We start from the raw sequence: 20,869 nt of genomic DNA, 5'->3' as shown, positions 1-20,869 counted from the left end.
ACCAGGTTGACGAGATCCGCGAACCAGGGTCTGCGAGGCCATTCGGGTGCAACCAGAACCCCAGGCCCTCAGTGTAGTTCTATTCTCCTGAGAACTTTTCCCACCAGAGGCCACGGAGGGAACACATACAGAAGGACGTCCGTGGGCCAAGGGAGAGCCAGAGCATCCATGCCCTCCGAGCCATGCTCTCTCCAGCAGCTGAAGAACCGATTGGCCTTGGCATTGTGTAAGGTCGCCATGAGGTCCAGGTTAGGGGGACCCCACCTGTCGACGATTAGATCCATGGCTGCTTCTGAGAGTTCCCACTCTCCCGGATCGAGAGATTGACGACTGAGGAAATCGGCCTGAACATTCTCCTTGCCCGCGATGTGGGAGGCCGCCAGGCAATCCAGATGTCGTTCTGTCCAGTCGAAGAGACAGCTGGCTTCTAGGGCCACCAGGCGACTGTGAGTGCCCCCCTGACGGTTGATATAAGCCACGGTGGTGGAGTTGTCGGAAAGAACCCTCACTGCTTTGCCGCGTATCAGGGGAAGAAATTCCTTCAGAGCCAAACGCACCGCCCGGGCCTCCAACCGATTGATGTGCCAATGAGTCTGAACTGGAGACCAGATCCCCTGAGAGGACTGGGACAGGCAGACTGCACCCCAGCCCGAGAGACTGGCGTCCGTGGTTACCATCGTCCACTGTGGAGATTGGAGAGGCATTCCCCGGAGAAGATGAGGAAGCAAAACCACCACTGCAAGGCGGACGGTAGAGTCCGAAAGAGGGAGGACTATGTGAAACTGTTCCGACACCGGCTGCCAACGGGATAGCAAAGCTTTCTGTAACGGTCGCATATGAGCAAAAGCCCAGGGGACGAGTTCGATGGTAGAAGCCATGGAACCCAAGACCTGAAGATAGTCCCAGGCCGTCGGAACAGGTAGCGAGAGCAGATTCCGAACCTGGTCAATCAATTTGAGGGCCCGTGCACGAGGTAAGAACACCTTGCCTATCCGAGTGTCGAAGTGGGCTCCCAGGAACTCTAACACCTGGGAGGGCTGAAGCTTGCTTTTGGAAAAATTCACTATCCAACCGAGAGATGCAAGAAGAGTTAAGATCCGATCCACCGCCTGTCTGCAAAGAGCCTCCGACTTGGCCCTTACGAGCCAGTCGTCCAGATAGGGGTGGACTAAGACTCCTTCCTGGCAGAGGGCCGCCGACGCCACCACCATGACCTTGGTGAAGGTGCGTGGTGCGGTAGCAAGGCCAAAAGGCAGCACCCGAAACTGAAAATCCCGGTTGAGGATGTGGAAGCGAAGATACTTCTGGTAATCTCTGTGAATCGGAATATGGAAGTATGCCTCTGTCAAATCGAGAGAGGCGAGGAACTCTCCGGGGTGTACTGCTGCGATGACCGCTCTCAAGGTTTCCATTCAAAAATATGGGATCTTGAGGGCCCGATTGACCCTACTGAGGTCTAAAATCGGCTGAAAAGCCCTGTCCTTCTTGGGAACCACGAAGTAAATAGAATACTGGCCTACGCCGAGCTCCTCTTTCGGAACCGGGACAACCGCGCCCAAACTCAGTAGCCTGGTGAGGGTTTGCTCCACCGCCTCCCGCTTGAGACGACCACATGGGGAGAATACAAAAAGGTCCAGTATGTCGCGAACAAATTCTAAGGCGTAACCATCTCGGACAATGTCAAGGACCCACTGATCCGACGTAACTTTGACCCATTCCTCAAAGAACAGGAGAGACGACCGCCCAGAAAGGGGACCGAGGAATGGGTCAACCGTACTTCATTGTGTGGTGGGCTTTGGGGTGGCGCGCTGAGCCTGCCCCTCGCGGAAGGGGCGACACCCACGAAAGGACCGAGACCAAGCTTGAGACCGGGAAGAATAACCCCTAGAGGAGCCACCGCGTCCGTGGGGCGTATACCTCCTCTGTCCCCGGAAGCGAGGACGGGAGGGCGTAAAGGATCGAGATTGTTTCGGACGGTCCTCCGGTAGCTTATGAACCTTGTTTTCCCCCAAGGAATTAATAAACTGCTCAAGGTCCTCTCCAAAAAGCAACTTACCTTTAAAGGGCAAAGTGCCCAGCCTTGCCTTGGAGGATGGGTTGGCTGACCAATTGCATAGCCAGAGGAGCCGTCGAGCGGAGACCGCCGAGACCATCGCCTTCGCCTGGATGCGGAGGAGGTCGTAGAGCGCATCAGCCCCATATGCTAGGACGGCTTCCAGACGTTCAGCCTGCTCCGCCTCTGCAGACGGGAGGTCCTGGGTGCCGAGTAATTGTTGAACCCACCTGAGACCTGCCATAGTCCGCCCCACCCAGAGTCCCCCTTCAGGAGCCTCCCATTCCCACAAAAGCAGCAACTTGTGCATAGGGTGAAAAGGAAAGCCGCTTGCCGAAGGCCTGAGTCCCGCCAGGACCAGGTCCATATCCTTGGGCAAGGAGGCCGTAAGGGTATCCGCAGGGGGCCCCTCCAGCCCCAGTTCCTGGAAGACAAAGGGAATGAGGGGCTCCAACTCCTCCCTCTAAAACATGCGGAGAACCCTAGGATCATCCCCCTCCAGGGGTGGGAGTGTGCTCGCTAAATCCGACGTGGGATCCGGATCCGGGATAACTGAGGCCACCAGGGGGTCAGGGATAGAGGCCACCCCCGGGACCACCTGCACCCTAACAGATCCTGAAGGTTCAGTGACAGGAAAAACAGGTAAGGGCGCGGGGTGCAGAATTTTCACCGGGGGGGGGGGGGGGGGGGAGGGTGGCCTGGGGAAGGGTCCTCCTCCTCCTCCTGCAAGCTAGCCAAATAGGATTTATGCAGGAGGAGAACAAAATCTGAAGAAAAACAAGCCTTGGATTTCCTGTGGGGGGGGGGGGGGGGGGAGGGGACCACATCCTGGGGGACTTCGGGGCTCAAATCGGAGGGAAAATCTTGAAAATCTGGCTCCCCAGCCCCAGGCAGCTCCGAATCGGGAGCTGCCGAAATCCCCAAGATGGCCGGGCCGTTCCTGGGGTTTGCCGACCCGGGAACGGCCCGGCCATGCGCTGGGGATTCCGTCCCCGGGCTAAGTTTGCCTGTCCTGCCGAGGAGGGACCTTCCTCACCCGGCAGGCAGGCTGAGCAGAGCCCCTCGCGCGATAGGCGCAACGAGGGCTCCCCACACGCTAGGCAGGCTGCTGGCCGCGGCATCCTCAGCGAAGAGGAGCCGCGCGCTGAAGAAAAAAGTTAAAAATAGAAATGATTGGCAGCCCTGCCGGCAGGAGCGGAGGCAGGGGAGTGAAGCCTGCACGCTCCTGTCTGTCTGGCTGCCGTTTCGAACACCAGGAAAAAAAGAGAGGTTTAAGAATTTTTTTTTTTTTTTAAAAGTCAAAGGGAGCAAAACGATGGAGCACTAAGCTCCCTAGGCAGCCAGAGGGAGGGGGAGACGAACACTGGACCATCAGCCTCGGTCCCCACACCTGGAAGCACTCACGCACTCAGGCTATGCCCAGCACAAGGGGCGAAGCCCCCCTGAGTCCGGCAAGAGCCAGGAGACAGGACCGTCTCCTGCACAGCTGAAACAAGTAACTGGAAACTAATAAATAATCTTTTTTTTTTTTATTTTGAAAAAAAAAAATCCTACCAGGATCCCTAAGGAAGAAGTACTTGCTTGATCCAGTAAGAAGAGAAGAAAAAAGAAGGCTGTCTAGCCCATATCAGGAGACTGCAGGGTGAGCTGATTCACCTGCTGGAGACAGACAAATACTGAAGGGCTGCAGGATAGGCTCTGTCCTCATATAGGACGCCCTTTCAGTTTTGGTCTGTCTCCACCTGCTGGAAGGGAGGCTCCACCCACGGTCTGGACTGATCCGGGTCTGTACAGGGAAAGGGAGAGTGTGTGCTTACTGTCTCCCTAAGCAGCCCATCTGCTGTCACTGCCACTGAACTCATGGCCAGGAAGGCCATTCTTATCTAGGGGGTGTCCTGTATTCTGGGGATGATTCAGTGGCCAGTACGAGAGTGTTTCCATTGTAACACAAGAACATAAGAAGTTGCCATACTGGGTCAGACCAAGGGTCCATCAAGCAGGGTATCCTGTCTCCTACAATGGGCAATCTAAGTCGCAAGTACCTGGCAAGCACCCAAAACTTAAATAGATCTTAAGTTATTATTCCTTACTTTAACCACATCCTCTGGCAATGAATTGCAGAGCTTGATTGTGCGTTGAGTGAAAAAGAATTTTCTACAGTTTGTATTAAATGTGCTACTTGCTAACTTCATGGAGTGTCCCCTTAGTCCTTCTACTATCCGAAAGAGTAAATAACCGAGTCACATCTACCCGTTCAAGACCTCTCATGATTTTAAACACCTCTATCATATCCCCCCTCAGTCGTCTCTTCTCCAAGCTGAAAAGTCCTAACCTCTTCAGCCTTTCCTCATAGGGGAGCTGGGTGAAATCAAGTCCTCCCGGATCACCCGTACCCCCTAAAGATATATTTCCGGCTCCTACTGAAGCCCCCGCTTTTCCAGGAACCCCAGCTATGTCTGTGATAGGAGACACCCTAGGAACCTTCGCGGGAGGGGGTTCATCCGGCTCCCAGCCCGCCTCTGCCTCTAAAAATGCCTGATGCATTAAAAGTACAAATTTAGATGAAAAGGGAACTCTCCTTTTAGTGGAGCCCGTAGGGGGAGGGGCTGGAGGACCATCTAGGTCAGTTCCAGTGCGCAGGCTTAAGGCAGGTGGCGAGAGAGGAGAGGGACCCTCATCCTCCGATTCCAACTCAGCAGGCTGCCGCGTGTCCAAAATGGCCGCCGGCTCCCTCTCACCGGGAAGCGGGGCTGACGACCGCGCGGCAGCCAGTCTCCCCTGCCGTGCCGAAGAAGACGCCAAAGTGCCGCTGCGGGCAGCGCTCGGCCCCCGGGAGGGTCCCTCGCCCCCGGGGATACAACGGGAGCAGAGGCCCTCCCTGGAGAGTCGCGCCCCCGCCCTGCCACAGGCCGTGCAGGCCGAAGACCGCGGCATTCGAGAGCTGGGAGAAAAAACCGCGCCAAAGGTAAGGGCTCCTGAGCAGCACTAAAAGCGCGCCAAGCAGAGAATCGCCAAATCGCCGGGTGAACAACAAGCCACCCCCTCCGGAGTCCCTGGTGTGCGCGGCAGGCTAGGGCTTTCAAATAGAGCACTGCCTGCCCCCAGCAGGACTTACGTGTCTGCGAAGGTACTTTATTTTATTTATTTATTTATTTTTTAAAAAGAGCCCTCTTCAGTTAGTATAACACTGGCATAAACACCCCGAAAGCGGGAGGGGGGGGGGGGGGTGACCGGCCCACCGGTAAACTCCCCCCCAAGACCAAGGGACCCTAATCCGGGCAAAAGAGGGAGAGCCAAGCTCTCCACGCCTGCCTTAATAACTTGCGATAGCCAAATAAAACTCCCACAGAAAATTTAGTCACTTAATTATATAAATTAGAATTATTATTTTTTTATTTTTTTTAAACTAGAGAGAACCAAGTGTCCCCTGCGTTGATCTAGACAGTGTAGACAATTTAGTCAGACAAAGAAAAGAATACACCTGATATTAAATTTAGTCAGGACAGGACCGCAGGTTATGCCTCTCGATCTGCTGGAGTCAGAGGAAATACTGAGGGCTGGCAGGTGGCACACCAGTACATCTAGGGGGTGCTTTTCAGCTTTTCTCTGACTCCATCTGCTGGAGGGGAGGCATAACCCAGCAGTCTGGACTGATCCTGGTACGTACAGGGAACATTCTCTTTGCTTTTTTGACTGCCGCAGCACACTGAGCTGACGATTTCAATGTGTTATCCACTATGACACCCAGATCTCTTCTTGGGTGTTGGAAGCTGTGGATGGAGAGAGCAGTGTGGCTGGCTCAGGAGAGAACTGCTGCTGCCCAGGTCACTGGGGTCACCGGCCTACCCCCTCTATCCGCTCCAGACGCTGGGCCCTCCTACTCCAAAAATAACCAAGAATAAAGCAAAGCTCTCAGTGAGCAGACGTAGCTCGTTCCCCCGGCAGCCTGCAAACAGCTTACTCACCAGACAGGAAAGGTTTACCACAGCTCTCCAGCCTCACGCCCTCTGCACGGTCTGTGAGCCTGGCACTGCACATCTCTCCCTGTCTGGAGGGAGGGAGGGACGGGGGCCCGATCCTCAGCTTTTCTAATCATACTGAGCCCTTGAGTGCCAGCATCGAGTGAGCCCCACAAAATGGCGCTGCCTACAGTTTGCTCCTTGAACCTTAGCTCCTCTCCCTGCTCTCTGTATTTCTCTTAGTTCAATGTAAAGCGATAAGATGTACCCACGAATGTGGGTGTAAAAAAAGCCTTTAAATAAATATTCAAGCAGGCGACTTTACCGAGGAGAGACAGCGCCAGGCATCTGATCTCTCATCGTCAGCAGATGTCAGTGCTGTCGCTGGGGTCAGCAGGCCACACCAGGGGAACGGCAGCCACACAGAGGCCCGGGCTGGCGTGGCTGCCCCCGACCTCTTACCCCTTGCACAATGTCGCCCTGCGCAGGGTAAAAACCTTGCAATGCTGAAGGCACTTCCCTTGGCACTGGGACGTAATCCAAGCCGTTCCCCGTGCCAGCGGGCTTCTGGTTACTGCCGCCACGGTCCTGCTGCCCCGGGGGCGCGCCTGCTGCGGGGTGCGAGCAGTTTTCAATTGCTTTCCTTAAAAAAAAAAAAAAAAAAAAATAGCGCAAGGGCCAATCTGTGCGGCTTTCCCCTCGCGGGGCATTCATCAGAGCCCACGCTGCTCACGGGAGGTCTCCTTCGGTTATTCCTGCATAACCAGCGAAAGCCGGGGGTGCCACGAACCTTTCAAGACCCCTTCAAACCAGCGAGAGGGCCAGGGGTCCTTGGAGGTTTGCAGGGGTGGGGGGCACGTCTGGAATGACTTGAAATGCTGGGAAAGGAAGGGGGTCAGAGATGGGCAGGCCCCATACGGAAAGATATCTGCGCATATAACAGAGCAGGACATGACTTATCCGGCTAAGTTACGAGGGATGCTCAGCGGGGTGGCCGTGCTGCAGAATATCCACGCCAGCTCTAACTCATCCCATTAACGTCCCCGGGTAAGAGTAAGATCACTACTTATGGGGCTAAGTTACGAGGGATGCTCAGCGGGGTGGCCGTGCTGCAGAATATCCACGCCAGGTCTAACTCATCCCATTAACGTCCCCGGGTAAGAGTAAGATCACTACTTATGGGGCTAAGTTATGAGGGATGCTCAGCGGGGTGGCCGTGCTGCAGAATATCCACGCCAGCTCTAACTCATCCCATTAACGTCCCCGGGTAAGAGTAAGATCACTACTTATGGGGCTAAGTTACGAGGGATGCTCAGCGGGGTGGCCGTGCTGCAGAATATCCACGCCAGGTCTAACTCATCCCATTAACCGGGTAAGAGTAAGATCACTACTTATGAGGTTAAGTTACGAGGGATGCTCAGCGGGGTGGCCATGCTGCAGAATATCCACGCCAGCTCTAACTCATCCCATTAACGTCCCCAGGTAAGAGTAAGATCACTACTTATGGGGCTAAGTTACGAGGGATGCTCAGCGGGGTGGCCATGCTGCAGAATATCCACGCCAGCTCTAACTCATCCCATTAACGTCCCTGGGTAAGAGTAAGATCACTACTTATGGGGCTAAGTTACGAGGGATGCTCAGCGGGGTGGCTGTGCTGCAGAATATCCACGCCAGCTCTAACTCATCCCATTAACGTCCCCGGGTAAGAGTAAGATCACTACTTATGGGGCTAAGTTACGAGGGATGCTCAGCGGGGTGGCCGTGCTGCAGAATATCCACGCCAGCTCTAACTCATCCCATTAACGTCCCCGGGTAAGAGTAAGATCACTACTTATGGGGTTAAGTTACGAGGGATGCTCAGCGAGGTGGCCGTGCTGCAGAATATCCACGCCAGCTCTAACTCATCCCATTAACGTCCCCGGGTAAGAGTAAGATCACTACTTATGGGGCTAAGTTACGAGGGATGCCCAGCGGGGTGGCCGTGCTGCAGAATATCCACGCCAGCTCTAACTCATCCCATTAACGTCCCCGGGTAAGAGTAAGATCACTACTTATGGGGCTAAGTTACGAGGGATGCTCAGCGGGGTGGCCGTGCTGCAGAATATCCACGCCAGCTCTAACTCATCCCATTAACGTCCCCGGTAAGAGTAAGATCACTACTTATGGGGCTAAGTTACGAGGGATGCTCAGCGGGGTGGCCGTGCTGCAGAATATCCACGCCAGCTCTAACTCATCCCATTAACCGGGTAAGAGTAAGATCACTACTTATGAGGTTAAGTTACGAGGGATGCTCAGCGGGGTGGCCGTGCTGCAGAATATCCACGCCAGCTCTAACTCATCCCATTAACGTCCCCGGGTAAGAGTAAGATCACTACTTATGGGGCTAAGTTACGAGGGATGCTCAGCGGGGTGGCCATGCTGCAGAATATCCACGCCAGCTCTAACTCATCCCATTAACGTCCCCGGGTAAGAGTAAGATCACTACTTATGGGGCTAAGTTACGAGGGATGCTCAGCGGGGTGGCCGTGCTGCAGAATATCCACGCCAGCTCTAACTCATCCCATTAACCGGGTAAGAGTAAGATCACTACTTATGGGGCTAAGTTACGAGGGATGCTCAGCGGGGTGGCCATGCTGCAGAATATCCACGCCAGCTCTAACTCATCCCATTAACGTCCCCGGGTAAGAGTAAGATCACTACTTATGGGGCTAAGTTACGAGGGATGCTCAGCGGGGTGGCCGTGCTGCAGAATATCCACGCCAGCTCTAACTCATCCCATTAACCGGGTAAGAGTAAGATCACTACTTATGGGGCTAAGTTACGAGGGATGCTCAGCGGGGTGGCCGTGCTGCAGAATATCCACGCCAGCTCTAACTCATCCCATTAACGTCCCCGGGTAAGAGTAAGATCACTACTTATGGGGCTAAGTTACGAGGGATGCTCAGCGGGGTGGCCATGCTGCAGAATATCCACGCCAGCTCTAACTCATCCCATTAACCGGGTAAGAGTAAGATCACTACTTATGGGGCTAAGTTACGAGGGATGCTCAGCGGGGTGGCCGTGCTGCAGAATATCCACGCCAGCTCTAACTCATCCCATTAACGTCCCCGGGTAAGAGTAAGATCACTACTTATGGGGCTAAGTTACGAGGGATGCTCAGCGGGGTGGCCATGCTGCAGAATATCCACGCCAGCTCTAACTCATCCCATTAACGTCCCCGGGTAAGAGTAAGATCACTACTTATGGGGTTAAGTTACGAGGGATGCTCAGCGAGGTGGCCGTGCTGCAGAATATCCACGCCAGCTCTAACTCATCCCATTAACGTCCCCGGGTAAGAGTAAGATCACTACTTATGGGGCTAAGTTACGAGGGATGCTCAGCGGGGTGGCCGTGCTGCAGAATATCCACGCCAGCTCTAACTCATCCCATTAACGTCCCCGGGTAAGAGTAAGATCACTACTTATGGGGCTAAGTTACGAGGGATGCTCAGCAGGGTGGCCGTGCTGCAGAATATCCACGCCAGCTCTAACTCATCCCATTAACGTCCCCGGGTAAGAGTAAGATCACTACTTATGGGGCTAAGTTACGAGGGATGCTCAGCGGGGTGGCCGTGCTGCAGAATATCCACGCCAGGTCTAACTCATCCCATTAACCGGGTAAGAGTAAGATCACTACTTATGGGGCTAAGTTACGAGGGATGCTCAGCGGGGTGGCTGTGCTGCAGAATATCCACGCCAGCTCTAACTCATCCCATTAACGTCCCCGGGTAAGAGTAAGATCACTACTTATGGGGCTAAGTTACGAGGGATGCTCAGCAGGGTGGCCGTGCTGCAGAATATCCACGCCAGCTCTAACTCATCCCATTAACATCACCGGGTAAGAGTAAGATCACTACTTATGGGGCTAAGTTACGAGGGATGCTCAGCGGGGTGGCCGTGCTGCAGAATATCCACGCCAGCTCTAACTCATCCCATTAACGTCCCCGGGTAAGAGTAAGATCACTACTTATGGGGCTAAGTTACGAGGGATGCTCAGCAGGGTGGCCGTGCTGCAGAATATCCACGCCAGCTCTAACTCATCCCATTAACGTCCCCGGGTAAGAGTAAGATCACTACTTATGGGGCTAAGTTACGAGGGATGCTCAGCAGGGTGGCCATGCTGCAGAATATCCACGCCAGCTCTAACTCATCCCATTAACCGGGTAAGAGTAAGATCACTACTTATGGGGCTAAGTTACGAGGGATGCTCAGCGGGGTGGCTGTGCTGCAGAATATCCACGCCAGGTCTAACTCATCCCATTAACGTCCCCGGGTAAGAGTAAGATCACTACTTATGGGGCTAAGTTACGAGGGATGCTCAGCGGGGGTGGCCGTGCTGCAGAATATCCACGCCAGCTCTAACTCATCGCATTAACGTCCCCGGGTAAGAGTAAGATCACTACTTATGGGGCTAAGTTACGAGGGATGCTCAGCGGGGTGGCCATGCTGCAGAATATCCACGCCAGCTCTAACTCATCCCATTAACGTCCCCGGGTAAGAGTAAGATCACTACTTATGGGGCTAAGTTACGAGGGATGCTCAGCGGGGTGGCCGTGCTGCAGAATATCCACGCCAGCTCTAACTCATCCCATTAACGTCCCCGGGTAAGAGTAAGATCACTACTTATGGGGCTAAGTTACGAGGGATGCTCAGCGGGGTGGCCGTGCTGCAGAATATCCACGCCAGCTCTAACTCATCCCATTAACGTCCCCGGGTAAGAGTAAGATCACTACTTATGGGGCTAAGTTACGAGGGATGCTCAGCAGGGTGGCCATGCTGCAGAATATCCACGCCAGCTCTAACTCATCCCATTAACCGGGTAAGAGTAAGATCACTACTTATGGGGCTAAGTTACGAGGGATGCTCAGCGGGGTGGCCGTGCTGCAGAATATCCACGCCAGCTCTAACTCATCCCATTAACGTCCCCGGGTAAGAGTAAGATCACTACTTATGGGGCTAAGTTACGAGGGATGCTCAGCGGGGTGGCCGTGCTGCAGAATATCCACGCCAGCTCTAACTCATCCCATTAACGTCCCCGGTTAAGAGTAAGATCACTACTTATGGGGCTAAGTTACGAGGGATGCTCAGCGGGGTGGCCGTGCTGCAGAATATCCACGCCAGCTCTAACTCATCCCATTAACGTCCCCGGGTAAGAGTAAGATCACTACTTATGGGGCTAAGTTACGAGGGATGCTCAGCGGGGTGGCCGTGCTGCAGAATATCCACGCCAGCTCTAACTCATCCCATTAACGTCCCCGGGTAAGAGTAAGATCACTACTTATGGGGCTAAGTTACGAGGGATGCTCAGCGGGGTGGCCATGCTGCAGAATATCCACGCCAGCTCTAACTCATCCCATTAACAACCCCAGGTAAGAGTAAGATCACTACTTATGGGGCTAAGTTACGAGGGATGCTCAGCGGGGTGGCCGTGCTGCAGAATATCCACGCCAGGTCTAACTCATCCCATTAACCGGGTAAGAGTAAGATCACTACTTATGGGGCTAAGTTACGAGGGATGCTCAGCGGGGTGGCCATGCTGCAGAATATCCACGCCAGCTCTAACTCATCCCATTAACCGGGTAAGAGTAAGATCACTACTTATGGGGCTAAGTTACGAGGGATGCTCAGCGGGGTGGCCGTGCTGCAGAATATCCACGCCAGCTCTAACTCATCCCATTAACGTCCCCGGGTAAGAGTAAGATCACTACTTATGGGGCTAAGTTACGAGGGATGCTCAGCGGGGTGGCCATGCTGCAGAATATCCACGCCAGCTCTAACTCATCCCATTAACGTCCCCGGGTAAGAGTAAGATCACTACTTATGGGGCTAAGTTACGAGGGATGCTCAGCGGGGTGGCCATGCTGCAGAATATCCACGCCAGCTCTAACTCATCCCATTAACGTCCCCGGGTAAGAGTAAGATCACTACTTATGGGGCTAAGTTACGAGGGATGCTCAGCGGGGTGGCCATGCTGCAGAATATCCACGCCAGGTCTAACTCATCCCATTAACGTCCCCGGGTAAGAGTAAGATCACTACTTATGGGGCTAAGTTACGAGGGATGCTCAGCGGGGTGGCCATGCTGCAGAATATCCACGCCAGCTCTAACTCATCCCATTAACGTCCCCGGGTAAGAGTAAGATCACTACTTATGGGGTTAAGTTAAGCGGATAAGGAGCTCCGTCCCGATCCGCCCACTGACTATCCAGCTATCAGCGTAGCCACAGAAGTGACTTACCCGGCCGCGCTCCGAATATCGGCCTCACCCTTTATATTAATTACTTTATATGTAACGCGTGCCCAATAAAGTCTCCCGAATCTGAGCTTTGTTTCTGCCAAAATGCCAGGGGCTTTCCCCAGGGACGGGGCTTAGGACTCGGGGCTGGGGCAGGGTCATCGCTCCCCGCTCGATTCTGCATTCACGGAGCCCCCCGTGTTGCTGCGGGGGAGGGGGGAGGAGGTTTCCCCGTCAGCTCGGTGGCTCGGGTAATTACAGCTGGAGCCCGCGGCAGCCGGGCTGGGCAGTCTGACACCGGGGCCCAGCTGCACGCTGAGTCACACAGGAAGATTTACTGCTGTCCCCTGAACCACCCCCCCCACCCCTCTCCCAGAGACAGCCGAAGCCCACAAGGATCCTGTTTACGTGTAAGAGTTGCCGTGGCAGGGGAGGGCAGAGGCTTCCTCACCACAAATCACAACAGAGCATTTCCGTGCAAAGCAGCAGGGGCAGGAAACCAGAAACCAGTGCGTCTGGGACGGGAAGGCTGCCTGGCAGGTGTCACCCTTTCCACATCCTCCCATTCGGTACAGAGTCTGCGCTGGCAGGCAGCGGGGGCAGCAGGCCTCCGGCCACCCGGATTGAGACTTACCCACATGCACACCGCCGTCAGGCTTCGGCCAGCCCAGTCACAGAGGTTAAAAAGCAGGAAGCAGGACACCGGGATGAAGTATCCACCTGGAGGGGAAGAGAGAGAGAGAAGGGGAGGGGAGGGGGAAACGATAGCCAAGAAGAGGGAACAAGGAACGAAAAACAGAAGGAAAAAGTAGCAAGGGTAAGGGGAGAGGGGACACTGTCAGCACAGATCTGACGACTTCTCGCAGGATTTCTAATGCTCTCCCTCCGCCCAGCCTCCACTCACCCACCTGTCACCTCCAGCAGATTCTCTCTGAGCTACCAGGGGGGTCAGGCTGGCACCGGTGCCAGGGACCTTTACACCGGCCACAAGGAAAAGTTCTGAGAGCCCTTATGTGCCACAAAGTAATCTCTGGCCCTGAGAGCATCATCCAACCAATCCTCTTATACAGGAGTGAGGTCGTAACCTCTGGCCCTGAGAGCATCATCCAACCAATCCTCTTATACAGGAGTGAGGTCATAACCTCTGGCCCTGAGAGCATCATCCAACCAATCCTCTTATACAGGAGTGAGGTCGTAACCTCTGGCCCTGAGAGCATCATCCAACCAATCCTCTTATACAGGGGTGAGGTCGTAACCTCTGGCCCTGAGAGCATCATCCAACCAATCCTCTTATACAGGAGTGAGGTCGTAACCTCTGGCCCTGAGAGCATCATCCAACCAATCCTCTTATACAGGGGTGAGGTCGTAACCTCTGGCCCTGAGAGCATCATCCAACCAATCCTCTTATACAGGGGTGAGGTCGTAACCTCTGGCCATGAGAGCATCATCCAACCAATCCTCTTATACAGGAGTGAGGTCGTAACCTCTGGCCCTGAGAGCATCATCCAACCAATCCTCTTATACAGGAGTGAGGTCGTAACCTCTGGCCCTGAGAGCATCATCCAACCAATCCTCTTATACAGGAGTGAGGTCATAACCTCTGGCCCTGAGAGCATCATCCAACCAATCCTCTTATACAGGAGTGAGGTCGTAACCTCTGGCCCTGAGAGCATCATCCAACCAATCCTCTTATACAGGAGTGAGGTCGTAACCTCTGGCCCTGAGAGCATCATCCAACCAATCCTCTTATACAGGGGTGAGGTCGTAACCTCTGGCCCTGAGAGCATCATCCAACCAATCCTCTTATACAGGAGTGAGGTCGTAACCTCTGGCCCTGAGAGCATCATCCAACCAATCCTCTTATACAGGAGTGAGGCCTGGGGTTCCACCATTAACCCCAAACCGTACCGAATGGGACGCATCTCCGACAGAAATCCTGCAAGGAAAAGTTCTGAGAGCCCTTATGTGCCACAAAGTAATCTCTGGCCCTGAGAGCATCATCCAACCAATCCTCTTATACAGGAGTGAGGTCGTAACCTCTGGCCCTGAGAGCATCATCCAACCAATCCTCTTATACAGGAGTGAGGTTGTAACCTCTGGCCCTGAGAGCATCATCCAACCAATCCTCTTATACAGGGGTGAGGTCGTAACCTCTGGCCCTGAGAGCATCATCCAACCAATCCTCTTATACAGGAGTGAGGTCGTAACCTCTGGCCCTGAGAGCATCATCCAACCAATCCTCTTATACAGGGGTGAGGTCGTAACCTCTGGCCCTGAGAGCATCATCCAACCAATCCTCTTATACAGGAGTGAGGTCATAACCTCTGGCCCTGAGAGCATCATCCAACCAATCCTCTTATACAGGAATGAGGTCGTAACCTCTGGCCCTGAGAGCATCATCCAACCAATCCTCTTATACAGGAGTGAGGTCGTAACCTCTGGCCCTGAGAGCATCATCCAACCATTCCTCTTATACAGGAGTGAGGTCGTAACCTCTGGCCCTGAGAGCATCATCCAACCATTCCTCTTATACAGGAGTGAGGTCGTAACCTCTGGCCCTGAGAGCATCATCCAACCAATCCTCTTATACAGGAATGAGGTCGTAACCTCTGGCCCTGAGAGCATCATCCAACCAATCCTCTTATACAGGAGTGAGGTCGTAACCTCTGGCCCTGAGAGCATCATCCAACCAATCCTCTTATACAGGAGTGAGGTCGTAACCTCTGGCCCTGAGAGCATCATCCAACCAATCCTCTTATACAGGAGTGAGGTCGTAACCTTTGGCCCTGAGAGCATCATCCAACCAATCCTCTTATACAGGAGTGAGGTCGTAACCTCTGGCCCTGACTCATCATCCAACCAATCCTCTTATACAGGAGTGAGGTCGTAACCTCTGGCCCTGAGAGCATCATCCAACCAATCCTCTTATACAGGAGTGAGGTCGTAACCTCTGGCCCTGAGAGCATCATCCAACCAATCCTCTTATACAGGAGTGAGGTCGTAACCTCTGGCCCTGAGACCATCATCCAACCAATCCTCTTATACAGGCGTGAGGTCGTAACCTCTGGCCCTGACAGCATCATCCAACCAACCCTCTTATACAGGAGTGAGGTCGTAACCTCTGGCCCTGAGAGCATCATCCAACCAATCCTCTTATACAGGAGTGAGGTCGTAACCTCTGGCCCTGAGAGCATCATTCAACCAATCCTCTTATACAGGAGTGAGGTCGTAACCTCTGGCCCTGAGAGCATCATCCAACCAATCCTCTTATACAGGAGTGAGGTCGTAACCTCTGGCCCTGAGAGCATCATCCAACCAATCCTCTTATACAGGAGTGAGGCCTGGGGTTCCACCATTAACCCCAAACCGTACCGAATGGGACGCATCTCCGACAGAAATCCTGCACATTCGTTCTGCACACGGACGCTCTGTGTCCACAGATACAGAGCAGAATTAGGACACCTCCCCTTATCATTCAGCATCATCCAACCAATCCTCTTATACAGGGGTGAGGTCGTAACCTCTGGCCCTGAGAGCATCATCCAAGCAATCCTCTTATACAGGAGTGAGGTCGTAACCTCTGGCCCTGAGAGCATCCTCCAACCAATCCTCTTATACAGGAGTGAGGTCGTAACCTCTGGCCCTGAGAGCATCATCCAACCAATCCTCTTATACAGGAGTGAGGTCGTAACCTCTGGCCCTGAGAGCATCATCCAACCAATCCTCTTATACAGGAGTGAGGTCGTAACCTCTGGCCCTGAGAGCATCATCCAACCAATCCTCTTATACAGGAGTGAGGCCTGGGGTTCCACCATTAACCCCAAACCGTACCGAATGGGACGCATCTCCGACAGAAATCCTGCACATTCGTTCTGCACACGGACGCTCTGTGTCCACAGATACAGAGCAGAATGAGGACACCTCCCCTTATCATTCAACACGCAGAAAAGAATAGTCACATTCTGCTGTCACCTCACTAACTCCTTCCCCCACCAGGCTCTCTGTGAAAGAAGAGAAAACCCTGGAAACAAAAACAGCCAACCTGTTATACCAAAGCAGCACTAACAGCCTGGCGTACTGCAACGTGCCCTAGAGTACCAATACACTTCCTATTGAGAGAAACCAATTGGAAAACAGAACGAGCTGAACTGCGACAGATCCCTACACAGAAGCAACAAGCGAGCACATGCAAAAAAAAAAAAAAAAGACAGAACCTCACCAAATACACAATAACGGGTGAATTTTCAAAGGAGTTACTCGCCGAAATGTAACATACAAAAGCCATTTATGCATGTAAAGTGCACTTCCACAGGTAAATCCTATGATTCACTGACAGACAGAGCAGCAATTTTAAAGAGCTCACTTACAGGGGTAAGGTGCATTTATTGACAGTGCAGAAGCCAGTTTTCAGGGGGTAAATGCTTTTGGAAAGCAGGCCCCGAGTGATGACAGAAGGGCCAGTGCTTCCGCTGGGTGACAAAAGCCCAGGGTCGCCAGCAAAGCCCATCCTGGCAGCTGCCGCAAGTAGATAAACCCTTAGGGGAGGGGGTGGAGGTGCGGGATCATGCGCCTAATACCCTGGGCCCTGGCCCTGGATCACGGACTAGAAATGGATATAAATGCAGACAGGAAGTACACTGGAAACCTCCACACGACAGGCTCCGCAGGCAGTGCAACACTGGAGAAAGAGAGGCAAGAGGCCGAGATTCAGGGGCGGCGGCTGAGCAGCCAGGTCCGTTCAGGGGTCGCCACTTGGCCGGACAGGTGCTGGGCGGGATGCGGGCGTAACTCGGAGGAGGTACTCGTCCGGCTAACTAGCAACTTATTCAGATCTATTCAGCGGCTTATCCGTGCCACCCAACGCTTCGTGTGACTTAAGCTGAATACGTTTCATTCGGCAAACATACCTAGCCGGACTTTCTTCACTCTCTACCCTGAGAAGAGAGAGACGCACGTTTCCCAGGGCAGAGAGAGAAAATCCAAGGCTTCCCCCAAAAGAGGGAGCAGGAAAAACTCGGCCTAATCCTGGGGGGGGGGGAGAGGAGAAGCAGCAGGAAAGTCTGTGAGTTCCTGTCCCCGGACCCAGGACAATACGGGCCAGCACCAGAACCCTGCATCTTTTCTTGACTTGTTACCACTTTGTACATTTCTCCTTTCTCCTCTACCTGGTTTATTTGAAGCATTTTGGCACCGTGTACGCCTGTCACGCCAGCGATGTTACCTGCACCCCTGTCCCTCACCTCCTCAAGCTCTGTGCTTCACAGGCTCCTCTTCTAAAGGGGGGGGGTCAAGCGTAGGTTCAGGAGTGAAACCACAGGAAAAGCACCGAGCGCACGATGCCTGTGGACAACTGAGCCATAAAGCAGACCAAGAATATGAGGCGAGGAGGAGGAGGCCGGGCCTCATTACAGAAGGCCTGACCCAAGATATTCTGGAGACGGTGGTTAATGCTCGGCCAGGAGCGGGGAACCGTTGTGCAGAGCCCCAGCACAGGACGCGGTGCGCTGACGCCGCCCGGCCCGGGGGCTCGGCTGGAAGCACACCTCTCCGCTTTCCTCACCAGCTCAGGGCTCCTGCGGAGGCGGCACTCACAGCCCCAGGGAGGGGCTCATGGTCATCAGTGGCCGGATTCAAGGCCCGTGAGGGCAGGGGTTCTGGAAGGAGCAGCGGTGCATGCCCTGTGGCCTAGGACTGACCCTGCACTGACCGGATGTAAGCGGGGAAGGTGACATAAAGCAGGGGAAACGAAGGCTCAGGGAGCTGGGCTCCAGCCCTGGAAGTGCAGAGGAGCAGGAGGAAAGTGCCGGGGTACTGTGCCCACCTCGCACATCCTCGCCCTGCTCTGGGGCTCATTTTCAGACTGGCCGCATACGTACGGAAGGGGCGTCATACAGGGGAAGGCCCTGTCAGACAAATCTGATTGATTTTTTTGATTGGGTGACTAGAGAATTGGATCGAGGAAGAGCGCTTGATGTGATCTTCTTGCACTTCAACAAAGCTTTTGATAACAGTCCCGCATTGGAGACTTGTGAATAAAATGAGAAGCCTGGGAGTGAGCGCCAAGGTGGTGGCGAGGATTAGAAACTGGTTAATCGATAGGAGTCAGCATGAGAAAGTAAATAATGAAAGAATGGTGTTAAGTGCAGTGCCACAGGGGTCGGTTTTATGATTGGTTCTGTTCAATATCTTTGTGCATGACTTTGCAGAAAGGATAGAACATAAAGTTTGTTTATTTAAGGATGATATTAAGACCCTCAACAGAGTGGATACGCCGGAAGGAGTGGAGAGAATGAGACAGGATTTAAGGAACCTGGAAGAGTGGTTGAAGATTTAGCAGTTGGGATTCAATGCCAAGAAGTGCAGAGTCAAGGGGTGTGGAAATCCAAAAGAGCTGAATGTGATGGGGGGTGAAAGACTGATGCGCATGGACCAAGACAGGGACCTTGGGGTGATAGTGTCTGATGATCTAAAGACGGTGAAGCAATGTGACAAGTCAGTAGTTAAAGCCAGAAGAATGCTGGGCTGCATAGAGAGAGGAATATCGAGTAAGAAAAGGGAAGTGATGATCCCCTTGTACAGGTCCTTGGTGAGGCCTCACCTGGAGTATTGTGTTCAGTTCTGGAGACCGAATCTTAAAAGGGACAGAGACAGGATGGACGCAATTCAGAGAAGGGCGACCAAATGGTAGGGGGTTTTCATAAAATGACTTATGAGGAGAGGCTGAAGGACCTAAATCTATGTACACCCTGGAGGAGAGGAAGAGCAGGGGGAGATAGGATACAGAGCTTCAGATAACTGAAAGGTTTTAATGATGCACAAACTTTGAACCTTTTTCATTGGAAAGAAAATCAGTAGATCTAGGAGTCATGTCATTAAACTCCAGGGAGGAAGACTCAGAACCAACGTCAGGAAATATTTCTTCACAGAGAGGGTGGTGGATGCCTGGAATGCTCTTCTGGAGGAAGTGGTGAAGAAGAAAACAGTAAACAAATGCAAAAGGGCCTGGGATAAACACTGTGGACCCTAAAGGCTGGAGGAGGGAAACAAAGAAAAGGGTGCATGAGTATAACTTGCTGGTTACTACCTTTAAAAGAAAGCATAGGTATTACTACCCGTAACCAATCAGCTTTCACGATTTTGATGCAAATGTTACATTGCTCTCCGTTTTGACCACAGAGGGAGAAAAAAGAATTGGATTCAGATGACCACCAGCACTGGGCCCCGATTTTTACAGTCCGGGGTCAGGATACATATTCATTCAGAAAAAAGCACAGGACAGCTTCTACGGCCCAGTCCAAAAGCAGAGCACGTTGAATCATCAGGAAGGCTCCTGACCCTGTAAAAATGTTCCTAGCAGTAATGTGTTTTGGGTTTGACCGTTGCTTGGTTTTGATTGTAAATATTATTACCCTTAACATAAGGCTTGGGGAGTGGCCTGCACAGAGCAGCAGTTACTACCATAAGAAACTTGCTGGACAATTTGCTCTTTCTCTGCCATCATTACTGTGCCACTATATATAAAAAAATATTAAAGCAACAGCGCTGCTGGGCTTACAAGGAGGTCAGTCCGGAAAGAGGAAAGAGAGCATCTGTTTAGACTGGTGTGATAGACAGACCGCAGGCAGAAGAAATGGATGGAGATTTATTTGAAGACATTCATATAATCACTATGAAAGGGGAGGTGCTATTTCTAGGGGACTTCAGTCTGTCAGATGTTGATTGGTACATCTCAGTATCGTCTAAAACAGAGTTGTCCAATTCCGGTCCTCGAGGGCCGCACAGCTACCAGGTTTTCGTGCTAATCCTAATGAGCATGCATGAGAACATTTAACAACATAACAACATAAGAAATTGCCATGCTACGTCAGACCAAGGATCCATCAAGCCCAGCATCCTATTTCCAAAATAGGCCAAACCAGGACATAAGAACCTGGCAAGTACCCAAACATCAAGAAGATCCCATGCTACTGATGCAATTAATAGCAGTGGCTATTCCCTAAGTAAACTTGATTAATAGCCATTAATGGACTTCTCCTCCAAGAACTTATCCAAACCTTTTTTGAACCCAGATACACTAACTGCACTAACCACATCCTCTGGCAACAAATTCCAGAGCTTTATTGTGCGTTGAGTGAAAAAGAATTTTCTCCGATTAATCTTAAATGTGCTACTTCCTAACTTCATGGAATGCCCCCTACTTTATTCGAAAGTGTAAATAACTGAGTCACATCTACTCGTTCAAGACCTCTCATGATCTTAAAGACCTCTATCATATCCCCCCTCAGCCATCTCTTCTCCATGCTGAACACCCATAACCTCTTCAGCCTTTCCTCATAGGGGAGCTGTTCCATCCCCTTTATCATTTTGGTTGCCCTTCTCTGTACCTTCTCCATCGCAACTATATCTTTTTTGAGATGTGGCGACCAGAATTGTACACAGTATTCAAGGTGCGGTCTCACCATGGAGCGATACAGAGGCATTATGACATTTTCCGTTCTATTAACCATTCCCTTCCTAATAATTCCTAACATTCTGTTTGCTTTTTTGGCTGCTGCAGCACACTGAGCCGACGATTTTAAAGTATT

General features: G+C 52.6%; 1 protein-coding gene across 1 annotated transcript in view; it reads right to left on the bottom strand.

The window, feature by feature from the left end:
• SLC29A1 (solute carrier family 29 member 1 (Augustine blood group)) overlaps positions 1–20,869 on the bottom strand; it is a 73,455-nt gene that overhangs the window by 33,986 nt on the left and 18,600 nt on the right. Inside the window, exon 4 of the mRNA XM_029592878.1 lies at positions 12,919–13,004. Coding sequence (XP_029448738.1) covers positions 12,919–13,004 — 86 coding nt within the window. The remainder of the gene's footprint in view (positions 1–12,918; positions 13,005–20,869) is intronic.

Source organism: Rhinatrema bivittatum, chromosome 3 (genome assembly GCF_901001135.1).
Source record: "Rhinatrema bivittatum chromosome 3, aRhiBiv1.1, whole genome shotgun sequence".
NCBI lineage: Eukaryota > Metazoa > Chordata > Amphibia > Gymnophiona > Rhinatrematidae > Rhinatrema > Rhinatrema bivittatum.
The sequence above is the reverse complement of the archived record's forward strand: the minus strand, read 5'-3'. Positions and strand labels throughout refer to the sequence as shown.